The following is a 12,937-nucleotide window of genomic DNA, read 5'->3' as shown; positions in this document are numbered from 1 at the left end:
AGAATATCAAACAAGCATTTCTAAGAGTGATGGTCAGGTGTTCATAAACCTCTGGCCATCCAGTGCATCTCAGGTAAAATGAAATACTAGGCTGTCTGGTGAAGGTGTGAAAAGCCCTTCTAGACTTGGCTGCCAGGGGCCCTCACTTACACTGTCCACGGCGAGGATTTTGGCCCAGATGAAGACAAGGAGTGGGCGGAGCTCCCGCGCTGAGCTCTGCAGTAGTTTCAGGACATAGGGGAAGATTCCCACCGATAACGCCTGTGAGGAGAAAAGACAAGAAGATAAAACCTGCTAACAGCTGACCCAGGAAAACACATTTCAGGATTTCTGCTTGAGAATACAAAAACAGTTAGTCTTGTGTGGCAAAAACATCACTGGATGGGCCGATATGTGATTGGACTAGAGGTACACAGTGGCCATTTTGTGCCGTACGCATGCACTGCTGACTCACAGCAAACAAAAGCACACAAGATCTGCGAAAACTGGATCTGGTATTTAATGTAAAATCCATCATAACATGGAGGCATTTCTCTTATTGCAGAGCAAAAGATCTGATGGTGGGATGGGCATTCTCCCAGCTGGGAACTTTCTGGGCCAAGCACTCTCAGGGTTGGCCATTCCCTGGTCTGGGTATTCTCTGAGCCAAGCACTCTCAGGGCTGGGTATTCCTTGGGATGTGCCATCTATGGGCTATGCAGTGCATTATATGGGCTGGACATGCCCTGGGCTCTCTAAGGGCTGTAACATTACCTGGGCTGCGCATTCCCTGGGCTCTCTATGGGCTGTACATTCTTAGGGCTGGGCATTCCCTGAGGTGGGCATTCTCTGGCCATTCCCTGGTCTGGTTATTCTCTGAACCGAACACTCTCAGGGCTGGGCATTCCTTGGGATGTGCATGCTCTGGACTGTCTATGGGCTATGCAGTGCATTATATGGGCTGGGCATTCCCTGGGCTCTCTATGGGCTGGGCATTCCCTGGGGTTTCTATGGGCTGTACATTCTCAGGGCTGGGAATTCCCTGGGCTGCACATTCCATGGGTTCTCTATGGGCTGTACAATCTCATGGCTGGGCATTCCCTGGGTTCTCTATGGGCTGGGCATTCCCTGGGTTCTCTATGGGCAGGGCATTCCCAGGGCTGGGCATTCTCTGGCACATCTGTATCTCTTGAATCTTCAATGTTCTTGGTTCTTCCCTTTATATTTCTCTGCAATTGCACAGCAACAAAGTATTTCCTCCACCATCAGAGGTGTCCATTTGTGATCATCGGAATTCACTCTAAATCAAGTCATCAGCATTCAGTCACTGCGTACAAGATCCATCTACCAATCCCAGCACAGACACTTACCAGGCTGACGGCCCAGGGTCCCAGGTCCAGGAATCGTCCCAACAGGTCCAGGGCACGCAGGCGATGAACCTGACTCAGCAACACCTGAGATACAAGAAGAAGTTAGACCACAGCCGGTCACAAATTAGGAGGGAAGAAAGAGCATTCTATACCATACAGAGCGCGATCGGGAGACTTGGCGTGAACAGACAATTCGGAAGGACCAATCTCTACAGAAGAAAAATCTGAGCAGAATTTAAGGTTTAATTAAAATGAAAAAAACTTAACCTAAATAAGTGTAAGAAAATTGCAGCACTAATTAATATAACAATAACACAAACTCAATAACACCACGTGACAAGCGATATAAAGTCCATAAAAAATTGATGAACAAATTCGATGAGAAAATTCCTTATTCTGTGAACCTTCCACCTCACCCCCGTGCTGTGATAACTCCCCTCTGAAAAACGCACTCACCAGACGGATTTGCCTTTCCCTCTCGTGTTAGGCTAAATCACTTGTGTATGATCCCACAAATGGATAAACGAATCTCAGCTGGACCACCGTGATAATCCCTCAATAATGTACAGGGAAACAAAAGAAGTGCTCTAATAGTGTAAAATTGTACCACCAGTTTAATTCAAAATCACAGCAATCATCAGTGTTTAGTTGGCTCTGCAGTGCTAGGTGGTGACGGCGGACCTGAGGTGTGTGCTCAGTTGGTATAGACTCACCACACTCGAGGATTCCGGCTCCCAGTAACGGCAAGTTGTCTAAACAGCAGCGGCGTCTCTAGTCAGTGAAACTGTAGCCACGTTCCCGACATGTTTCGTCCCATACTGGGAGCCGAGAATCTGGAGTGTGGTGAGTCTATACCAACTGAGCACACACCTCAGGTCCGCCGTCACCGCCTAGCACTGCAGAGCCAACTAAACACTGATGTTTGCTGTGATTTGTTTGAAGCTGACTTTTAATTTTTTACATGTGAGTTTAATGAATGAAGTGTTGCTGTGATTTTGAATTAAACTGGTGGTACAATTTTACACTATTGGAGCACTTCTTTTGTTTTCATGTACATTGAGGGATTATCACGGTGGTCCAGCTGAGATTTGTTTATCCATTTGTGGGATCATACACAAGTGATTTAGCCTAACACGAGGGTGAAAGGCAAATCCGTCTGGTGAGTGCGTTTTTCAGAGGGGAGTTATCACAGCACGGTGGTGAGGTGGAAGGTTCACAGAATAAGGAATTTTCTCATCAAATTTGTTCATCATTTTTTTATGGACTCTATCACTTGTCAAGTGGTGTTATTGAGTTTATATGTTGTTTATTATTATATTAATTAGTGCTGCAATTTTCTTACACCTATTTAGGTAAAGTTTTTTTTATTTTAATTATTCATTCACCAAGTAGCAGCTGTAGTTTATTTAACTTTTTTTTTATTGGCGCAGTGGTGATAGAGGTTACCCGGGGCGTTTGTATCCTATATCAATCATATATTGGGAATTTAAGGTTTGCAGAGAGAGGGGCAGTAACAAAACAAAAAAAAAGGGGGGGGGGGGAAATGATGGACTCCATCCTGCTCTCCAGGTACCACACGACCCATTACTTCAATTTCTTCATAAACATTTTTACACTTCTATAAAATACTCATGGGTGTCACACCCTATTTATAGGTAGGGTGTCGCTATAGACTTAGGTGTCACACCCCATCTATAGGTAGGGTGTCACTATACACTTAGGGGTTACACCCCATCTATAGGTAGGGTGTCACACCCCATCTATAGGTAGGGTGTCACTATACATAGGTATAGATAGGGTGTCACTATACATAGGTATAGGTAGGGTGTCACATCCCATCTATAGGTAGGGTGTCACTATACATAGGTATAGGTAGGGTGTCACACCCCATCTATAGGTAGGGTGTCACTATACATAGGTATAGGTAGGGTGTCACACCCCATCTATAGGTAGGGTGTCACTATACACTTGGGTGTCGCACTCCATCTATAGGTAGGGTGTCACTATACACTTGGGTGTCACGCCCCATCTATAGGTAGGGTGTCACAATACACTTAGGTGTCACACCCCATCTATAGGTACGCATGTATAAACAAAGCCTATCAGTTAAGAAGGGGAGGTAGTGTGAGGACGCGGCACCTACCTGCAGGACAATCGGCAGTTGCTCCGGTGGGTTTCTGTTCTCCACACCCATTGTCAGCCAGACCTGAAATGCCGTCAGCTGTTCAGCGAAGAAAGGGCTGTGCTGTAAGAGGAACACAGGATGTGAGAGGCCGACTCAAGCTCCTCCCACTATTCCAACATCCCGTACTACCCTTCCACCGATTTCCCCCCACTCTTCCAACTTTCCCCCTCTTATTAATACACCTCTTATTTTTCATGTCGTGTCAAGTCTCCCCTCCCCCACAGCATATTGGAGTGCTGCAGTGAACGGAACCCACATAATGACATGGGTGCTGATCCCTGCATCATTCCACAGTGAACCCAAGGGGGCTGATGGAGTACCTCTAGGGAAAATGGTGCATCTCCAGGAGGCCCGAGGATGTACCTGGGGGGGGGGGGGGGGGGCTGAAGATGATGTACACCCGAAGGGGGGCGCTGAGGATGATGTACCTCGGGGGGGGGGGGGGGGGTGAGGATGTATCTTGGAGGGGGGGGGGGGCGGGCTGAGGATGATGTACCTCGGGAAGGGGGGGCAGGCTGATAATGTACCCCGGGAAGGGGGTGCAGGCTAATAATGTACCTCTGGAAGGGGGTGGGGCGGGCTGAGGATGATGTACCTCTGGAAGGGGGTGGGGCGGGCTGAGGATGATGTACCTCGGGAAAGGGGGCCGGCTGAGGATGATGTACCTCGGGAAGGGGGAGGCGGGCTGAGGATGATGTACCTCGGGAAGGGGGGGGGGGGCGGGCTGAGGATGATGTACCTCGGGAAGGGGGTGGGGCGGGCTGAGGATGATGTACCTCGGGAAGGGGGAGGGGGCGGGCTGAGGATGATGTACCTCGGGAAGGGGGGGGCGGGCTGAGGATGATGTACCTCGGGAAGGGGGAGGGGGCGGGCTGAGGATGATGTACCTCGGGAAGGGGGGGGGCGGGCTGAGGATGATGTACTTCGGGAAGGGGGGGGGCGGGCTGAGGATGATGTACCTCGGGAGGGGGGGGGGGCGGGCTGAGGATGATGTACCTCGGGAAGGGGGGGGCGGGCTGAGGAGGATGTACCTCGGGGAGGGGGGCTGAGGATGTACCTCGGGGAGGGGGGCGGGGGGCTGAGGATGTACCTCTGGGAGGGGGGGGCGGGGGGCTGAGGATGTACCTCTGGGAGTGGGGCTGAGGATGTACCTCCCTCTGGGGGGGGCTAAGGATGTGGGCTGAGGATGTACGAAGGATGCACCTCTGGGGGGGAGGCTGAGGATGTACCTCCCTCTGGGGGAAGGCTGCACCTCTGGGGGTGGGTGGCTGAGGATGTACCTCCCTCTGGGGGGGCTAAGGATGTGGGCTGAGGATGTACCTCCCTCTGGGGGAAGACTGCACCTCTGGGGGTGGGTGGCTGAGGATGTACCTCCCTCTGGGGGGGCTAAGGATGTGGGCTGAGGATGTACCTCCCTCTGGGGGAAGGCTGCACCTCTGGGGGTGGGTGGCTGAGGATGTACCTCCCTCTGGGGGGGCTAAGGATGTGGGCTGAGGATGTACCTCCCTCTGGGGGAAGGCTGCACCTCTGGGGGTGGGTGGCTGAGGATGTACCTCCCTCTGGGGGGGGTAAGGATGTGGGCTGAGGATGTACCTCCCTCTGGGGGAAGGCTGCACCTCTGGGGGTGGGTGGCTGAGGATGTACCTCCCTCTGGGGGGGCTAAGGATGTGGGCTGAGGATGTACCTCCCTCTGGGGGAAGGCTGCACCTCTGGGGGGGGGGGGCGAGGATGTACCCCAGGGGGTTTGTCCTCAACACCTGGGCTCACAGTAAACATGTTGAATGAAGCTGGGCTTCAACATGGAAGAGAAGGACCAGTATTTCAACCGGAGTTCCTTTTTTTATTGTAATGAATGGCTGAGCTTTGCAGAGGTTACCCTCCCCCATACAAGACTTCCATCTTTAGGTTGCACCTTGCTGGAGATTTTCCCTCACTTGCTGTTTGGTGAAATCTTTGTCACCAGGACAGAGAGGGGGAAAGCTCTTCCAGGCCCCAGATTGGTTGGGCTTTGGGGTCATCACGTTCACACCCGGGGGGGGGGGGGGGACTGACCCCTGGCCCTTCACGTGGGAGGACTGAATTTCCATACCTGGAAGGCCGTGCCCTCTTCTATGATGGTCGGCAGCTGAGAAAGACAAATATCCACGGCGAGATCCCACGCCTGCCTGCAGGGAGAAGAGGAAAGACGAATGAAGATTGAATAATAATAATGAGAAACGTTCATCATCCTGATCTATGGAGGTCACTAAATGCGTTTACATCGGACAGCTACCAGCCCTCCACCTGTAATAATGAGGGGCCGGGGGCCACGGTCTGGGAAGGGAGGGGGTGGTGGCGATGACGTCCATTTTAAAAAGTTCTTTCAGAATTCCCGACATTCCCACTGGACCCCACACCAGTCCTCCCTCCTCCTGTTTGCTTCAAGCAGCGATTCCCTTCCCCCACACTTGTATGGAAATGCAAAAAACCTATTTAACCTCTGGGCAATTATTACCACCAACACCCCCTTTCCCCCACCAGGTCCCTCACCGGGGCAATTTTTGGAGGAGGGGGCGCAACTAGTCCAGCGCATTAGATAGAGGGGGTATGACAGATATCACAACTTCCTCTGATCTCTGACATCCGGGTAATATGGTGGTGGCTACGATGTGTCAGGAGGGTGAGGCCACACGCCAGCAAGGGGGGGGGGGTGAGGCCACACGGCAGCAAGGGGGGGGGTGAGGCCACACGCCAGCAGGGGGGGGGGGTGAGGCCACACGCCAGCAAGGGGGGGGGGGTGAGGCCACACGCCAGCAAGGGGGGGGGGTGAGGCCACACGCCAGCAAGGGGGGGGGGGGTGAGGCCACACGCCAGCAAGGGGGGGGGGGGGGTGAGGCCACACGCCAGCAAGGGGGGGGGGTGAGGCCACACGCCAGCAAGGGGGGGGGGGTGAGGCCACACGCCAGCAAGGGGGGGGGTGAGGCCACACGCCAGCAGGGGGGGGGGTGAGGCCACACGCCAGCAGGGGGGGGGGTGAGGCCACACGCCAGCAAGGGGGGGTGAGGCCACACGCCAGCAAGGGGGGGGTGAGGCCACATGCCAGCAAGGGGGGGGTGAGGCCACACGCCAGCAGGGGGGGGGGGGTGAGGCCACACGCCAGCAGGGGGGGGGTGAGGCCACACGCCAGCAAGGGGGGGGGTGAGGCCACACGCCAGCAAGGGGGGGTGAGGCTATTGTGTGGGCGGGGAGGGGGATATTGTGATATAAGTTGACTCTTGCACACATCTCTGGCAGTTAACGGCAAGAAAGCGTTGAGGTTGATCACATGATATTGCGTAGTAGACATGGAAGATGTGAATGGCGCCCGGCACACAGGATGTAATTTCCGATCGGTGATAAAGCCGGGTCTCAGGTGTCGCTCCGGTTATAAAATCTCAGAGTCATCCCAATCAGGGAGTGGAAAGTCCCGGCAATGAGGGGGTTAAATAATCCCTCTCCTGGGTAATAACCAGGGAGATTAGCGATCGATCTCCTCTGATGGACAGGATGATCTTTTTATAGCTCCGGAGTTATCAGCCAGCGAGTGATTTACTCCCCAGGAGGGAAAACATCCGGCTGCTGCGAAGATCCTCTTCCCCCTCAAAAGGGCCAACCGGGCCCTAACTTCTGCCTAATGATCCCACCCCCCACCCAGGAGATCCTCTCCCCACACAAGGGCCAACCGAGCCTCGACTTATGCCTATTTAACCCCTCCCCACACCTGCGGCGTAGATCATCTCCCCTCATAGATGCTAATCAGTGGCCCCTCTGCTGCCGGCTGCTTAGACAAGGTGGGGCGGAGATGAGCGGTGTCCCCACCCCCCGGCTCGCCAACTCTCCGCCTCCCCACCCCTCTGGCTCGCCAACTCTCCGTCTCCCCACCCTTCTGGCTCGCCAACTCTCCGCCTCCCCACCCCTCTGGCTCGCCAACTTTCCGCCTCCCCACCCTTCTGGCTCGCCAACTCTCCCGTTCCCCACCCTTCTGGCTCGCCAACTCTCCGCCTCCCCACCCCTCCGGCTCGCCAACTCTCCGCCTCCCCACCCCTCCGGCTCGCCAACTCTCCGCCTCCCCACCCCTCTGGCTCGCCAACTCTCCGTCTCCCCACCCTTCTGGCTCGCCAACTCTCCGCCTCCCCACCCCTCTGGCTCGCCAACTTTCCGCCTCCCCACCCTTCTGGCTCGCCAACTCTCCCGTTCCCCACCCTTCTGGCTCGCCAACTCTCCGCCTCCCCACCCCTCCGGCTCGCCAACTCTCCGCCTCCCCACCCCTCCGGCTCGCCAACTCTCCGCCTCCCCACCCCTCCGGCTCGCCAACTCTCCGCCTCCCCACCCCTCTGGCTCGCCAACTCTCCGCCTCCCCACCCCTCCGGCTCGCCAACTCTCCGCCTCCCCACTGCTCTGGCTCGCCAACTCTCCACCTCCCCTCCCTTCTGGCTCGCCAACTCTCCGCCTCCCCACCCCTCTGGCTCGCCAACTCTCCGCATCCCCACCGCTCCGGCTCGCCAACTCTCCGCTTCCCCTCCCACCGCTCCGGCTCTCCAATTCTCCGCCTCCCCACTGCTCCGGCTCTCCAATTCTCCGCCTCCCCACCGCTCCGGCTCTCCAATTCTCCGCCTCCCCACCCCTCCGGCTCTCCAATTCTCCGCCTCCCCACCCATGGCAGTGACTCAATGCATTCAGACATCTAGATGTGGTGAAGACGACCTGCTGATTTTCAAATTGATTAGAATGGGGAAGAAAGGGGATTTAAGTGACTTTGATAGTGGCATGGATGTTGGTGCAAGACAGGATGGTCTGAGTATTTCTGGAATCTTCACACACAACCATCTCTCGGGTTTACAGAGAATGGTGGGAAAGAGAAAATATCCAGTAAGCAGCAGTTGTGTGGAGGAAAATGCCTTGTTGATGTCAGAGGAGAATGGGCAGACTGGTTTCAGATGACAAAAAGGCAACAGTAACTCAAATAACCCCTAGTTACACCCAAGGTATGCAGAATACCATCTCTGAACGCACAACACATCCAACCTTGAAGCAGATGGGCTACAGCAACAGAAGACCACACCGGGTGCCACTCCTGTCAGCTAAGAATAGGAAACCGAGGCTACAATTCGCACAGGCTCACCAAAATTGGACAATAGAAGATTGAAAAAATGTTTCCTGTATGCGGGGTGTGCTCCAGATTTAGGGGAACCCAGCAGAAGAACTTTAATAAGGCCACAAAGGGTACCGCCACCTAGAAGAGCCTTCTATCATCTGTGCATGTGACAGGTTCTCTTCAGTGCCTCCTGTGATCACAGCAGAGGCCGGCCAGCCTCGTCCTTCCATAATCCCCGCTATTCAGGTCACTGTACTTGCTCCGGCTCTGAAGGTGACATTGCCGCATTCCGGAAGGCAGTGAGTGACAGCGGATTGCGCTTCACTCGCCAAGATTAAAGGTAAATCTCCTTTTAAGACTTCTAAGAAAAAACGATCAAAAATCTATTTTGCCCTCAGATGGTAATCTCAGGAAAATTATATTTCCAGCGTAAATGTTCAGAGAAGTCACAAGTCTCATCAATAGATGTCCGGAGATGGGGGAGGGGTAGCAGATTGCATGGAACGGAACCCGGCTGACATTGCCATTTTAATAAAAAAATCCACAAAAACAGATGAGAGGAGCCGCGTACAGGAGAATTTACACATCTAGCAGCTGTACGGAGCCCCTCCTTCGCTGCCTAAAGACGAGGCTCAGACACAACATGACGCTCGGGCTGCGGGGAGGGGCGGCCCACCCATACGCTCGGGCCGCGGAGAGGGGCGGCCCCACCCATACGCTCGGGCTGCGGGGAGGGGCGGCCCCACCCATACGCTTGGGCCTCGGGGAGGGGCGGCCCCACCCATACGCTTGGGCCTCGGAGAGGGGCGGCCCCACCCATACGCTCGGGCCTCGGAGAGGGGCGGCCCACCCATACGCTCGGGCCTCGGAGAGGGGCGGCCCACCCATACGCTCGGGCCTCGGAGAGGGGCGGCCCACCCATACGCTTGGGCTGCGGGGAGGGGCGGCCCACCCATACGCTTGGGCTGCGGGGAGGGGCGGCCCACCCATACGCTTGGGCTGCGGGGAGGGGCGGCCCACCCATACGCCAGGCTGTGGGAGGGGCTGCCTACCCATACACCCCGCACCGGAAGGGGCAGCCTACCCATACACCCCGCACCGGAAGGGGCAGCCTACCCATACACCCCGCACCGGGAGGGGCAGCCTACCCCATACACCCCGCACCGGGAGGGGCAGCCTACCCCATACACCCCGCACCGGGAGGGGCAGCCTACCCCATACACCCCGCACCGGGAGGGGCAGCCTACCCCATACACCCCGCACCGGGAGGGGCAGCCTACCCCATACACCCCGCTCCGGAAGGGGCTGCCTACCCATACACCCCGCTCCGGAAGGGGCTGCCTACCCATACACCCCGCTCCGGAAGGGGCTGCCTACCCATACACCCCGCTCCGGAAGGGGCTGCCTACCCATACACTCCATTAACGAGGAGACTCCAAAATAAATGAAGCACTACCACCCAACAAACACATCCCATTCATAAGGAGGGGACCATGCTGCAACTACCCCGCAACCACCCAGTTTCGGTGCAGTAGTGCGGTATTTAGGAGGTTCTCGTATATGGTGATACAACACCAGCTCACCGCCTGCTCTCAGAAGAACGATCCAAGAGTGAATCATTCTTCAAAGAGCAAAGCAAGTGTAAACGAGGCCTTAGAGTCACACATGATGGCTCATGTATGGGGTATCGCTGTCAATACAGCAGCCGATATCCCCTCCCCAATCCCTATGAAAAGCTGGAGACGGTAACCCACCAGTCACATGACCACAGATAACACTATTATGGGGTGCTTGCAATGCTTCTTCCTTTGTATTCTGCAGAAGTGGAAAAGTTGTGTTATAGTCAGCGGATCCGATGCGAAGAGATGGAAGAGAATACAGATCCGGCATATGGGAGGATATCAAATATGGATGAAGCCGTGCGCATACGTTGTATGTATACACCTTAAAGTGGAAGGAACGTCGAACCGCAACTATTCTTATAAAAGCTTGGCGTACTTACCTATTTTCAATCCAGTCACATGATCCCTCAGCTCTGTGTAAGGGAGCGGCGACATCACCCATTGGCTCCCATGGCCCAGCCGTCGTTGCCACACTCCCTCCTCTCCCCTGCAGCAGCCGCTCACTGACACAAGGGAGCTGGAGTTGCGGGATCATGTGACCGAACAGGCAAGTACCCAGACCTTTTATATACAGTATAGGTTAGGGTAGGACAGGTAGGAGGAGGGGGAGGAGACATTGTTAGGAATAGATGTAGTCTCTTGTCCACTTAAAATTTTCAGAGAGATTTAAATTAACAAAAAAGATACTTAATTACTGAAGCCAACTGTAAGGACTTACCACATGGCATGCATGAAAGTGGGGGGCAGCCGAGGACTGCTGACAGGCGTGCAATTGTAAGACCTCATAATCCTCTCAGCCAATAGGAAGTTGCGGAAGAGGCTGGCCACCAGCAGGTCCTGCCGGAACAGCTTCTGGAAGAGATCTGAAAGAGAAGAGACACTTGGATCACCCGATCGGGACAGCAGAGAAATCTTCCCGTCTATGGAGCTGCTAAAGCCGGTTCCGTATACAGTGGGGGAGGAGCTAAACTTTCCGTTTTTTTTAACCTGTTTAGCTACACTCTTCTCTACATCCATTCAAAGTGCAGAATTTACACAGGATCTCTCAGCTCCACAAGGCAGGGGGGCGGAGATCTGATGTCACACAATACACAGCACTGAGTGTAATCTGAGACATGAGTGCAGGGAATGGGCACACCCCCTCTACAAGGTCTTATAGGGAAATATCCACAGCCAATGTGTGAAAAGTGAAGCGATGTGAATACTTTCTGGATGCACTGTATATGTGAACGCCCCAGCATGTGCAGAGCATATAAATCTCAGTTTGGAGCAGAGGGGCGGCCCCCCAGCTTGGAGCAGAGGGGCGGCCCCCCAGCTTGGAGCAGAGGGGCGGCCCACCAGCTTGGAGCAGAGGGGCGGCCCCCCAGCTTGGAGCAGAGGGGCGGCCCCCCAGCTTGGAGCAGAGGGGCGGCCCCCCAGTTTGGAGCAGAGGGGCGGCCCCCCAGTTTGGAGCAGAGGGGCGGCCCCCCAGTTTGGAGCAGAGGGGGTGCCCCCCAGTTTGGAGCAGAGGGGCGGCCCCCCAGTTTGGAGCAGAGGGGCGGCCCCCCAGTTTGGAGCAGAGGGGCGGCCCCCCAGTTTGGAGCAGAGGGGCGGCCCCCCAGTTTGGAGCAGAGGGGCGGCCCTCTCTGTGACTATTCTCATTGGTGGATAATTGTGGGATCCAGGAGCTGGGGACAGTAACTGGTCAATGAGAAGACACCCCAGATACAATATGGTGGAAGGAAGTTGTGTGCAGATGTCAGTGTGTCAGCAGGCACGCAGTGACGGCCAGTATCTGCGTACCTCTCGGCAGGACGTTCCATGCGATGGTGTCAGTAATTGCGGTGAAGATCCAGTTGAGTTCTCCTAGAGGAGTGCGCCTGTCATTCAATCGCCCCGGAATCCTGAGGAGGAGAAGAAAGACACATGAGAGGGAAGGAAATACAATTACCTCGGTGGTGGCGGAGGGAATCCCACTGGGGATGGCGACAAGTCACCGCAACATGACAGGAGAGACGAGGGTCACAAATCCAATCACTGACGCCGATTCCCCAGCGAGGACTCAGGCTGCACGGGGTAAAGAGGGACTTTGAGATTAGAAAACATCATAGCCGCTAAGATCTGTAACTGACCAATGGGAAGACGCAACATTTTTTCGCTTCCTGTTCCAATTTTCCTTTTTAACTTTTTATTTAATGAAGATCTAAACTGCAAATGAATGACATTTACTTCACTAATGTATCTAGTTTTGCCTTTTTTATCTCGTCCTTTTCTCAGCCCTGCCGATCTCTTGCAGCCTCTTTATAGACACAATGGGGGAGATTTACAGCTGTGCATGGCAGCCAATCAGCTTCTAACTTCAGCTTGTTCAGTGAAGCTTTGATAATAAAACCTGGAAGCTGATTGGCTGCCATGCAGAGCTGCAGAGCCGCGATCACACGGCGGTGGAGGTGGGGGCGCACGGAGACACAGGGTCCTGTGCCTCCGTGTGCCCCCACCTCCCCGCCGCATGATCGCAGCGGGCCCGCGACGGCCGGTAATTTGTCGCAAATTGCGACCTGGCGCCCGGATTTTGTCGAGTTCTGCCTCATGGGACTTGTAGTTTTGCAACAGCTGGAGGATCGCCAGTTTGAGACCCTTGCTCTACAGACACTGGCCGATGATCAGATAGCCTCAATACTAGGAAATG

The 12,937-nt window shown here is 55.0% G+C and overlaps 1 protein-coding gene across 1 annotated transcript in view; it reads right to left on the bottom strand.

Annotated features, from left to right (window-relative positions):
- RPTOR (regulatory associated protein of MTOR complex 1) overlaps window positions 1–12,937 on the bottom strand; it is a gene marked incomplete at its 3' end in the record, with an annotated part of 186,144 nt that overhangs the window by 31,318 nt on the left and 141,889 nt on the right. Inside the window, 6 exon segments of the mRNA XM_040330942.1 lie at window positions 151–261; window positions 1,350–1,433; window positions 3,493–3,594; window positions 5,624–5,699; window positions 10,988–11,132; window positions 12,052–12,152. Coding sequence (XP_040186876.1) covers window positions 151–261; window positions 1,350–1,433; window positions 3,493–3,594; window positions 5,624–5,699; window positions 10,988–11,132; window positions 12,052–12,152 — 619 coding nt within the window.

This window comes from Rana temporaria, chromosome 12 (genome assembly GCF_905171775.1).
Source record: "Rana temporaria chromosome 12, aRanTem1.1, whole genome shotgun sequence".
NCBI lineage: Eukaryota > Metazoa > Chordata > Amphibia > Anura > Ranidae > Rana > Rana temporaria.
Note: the sequence above shows the minus strand (reverse complement) of the source record. Positions and strands in the feature narration are given on the sequence as shown.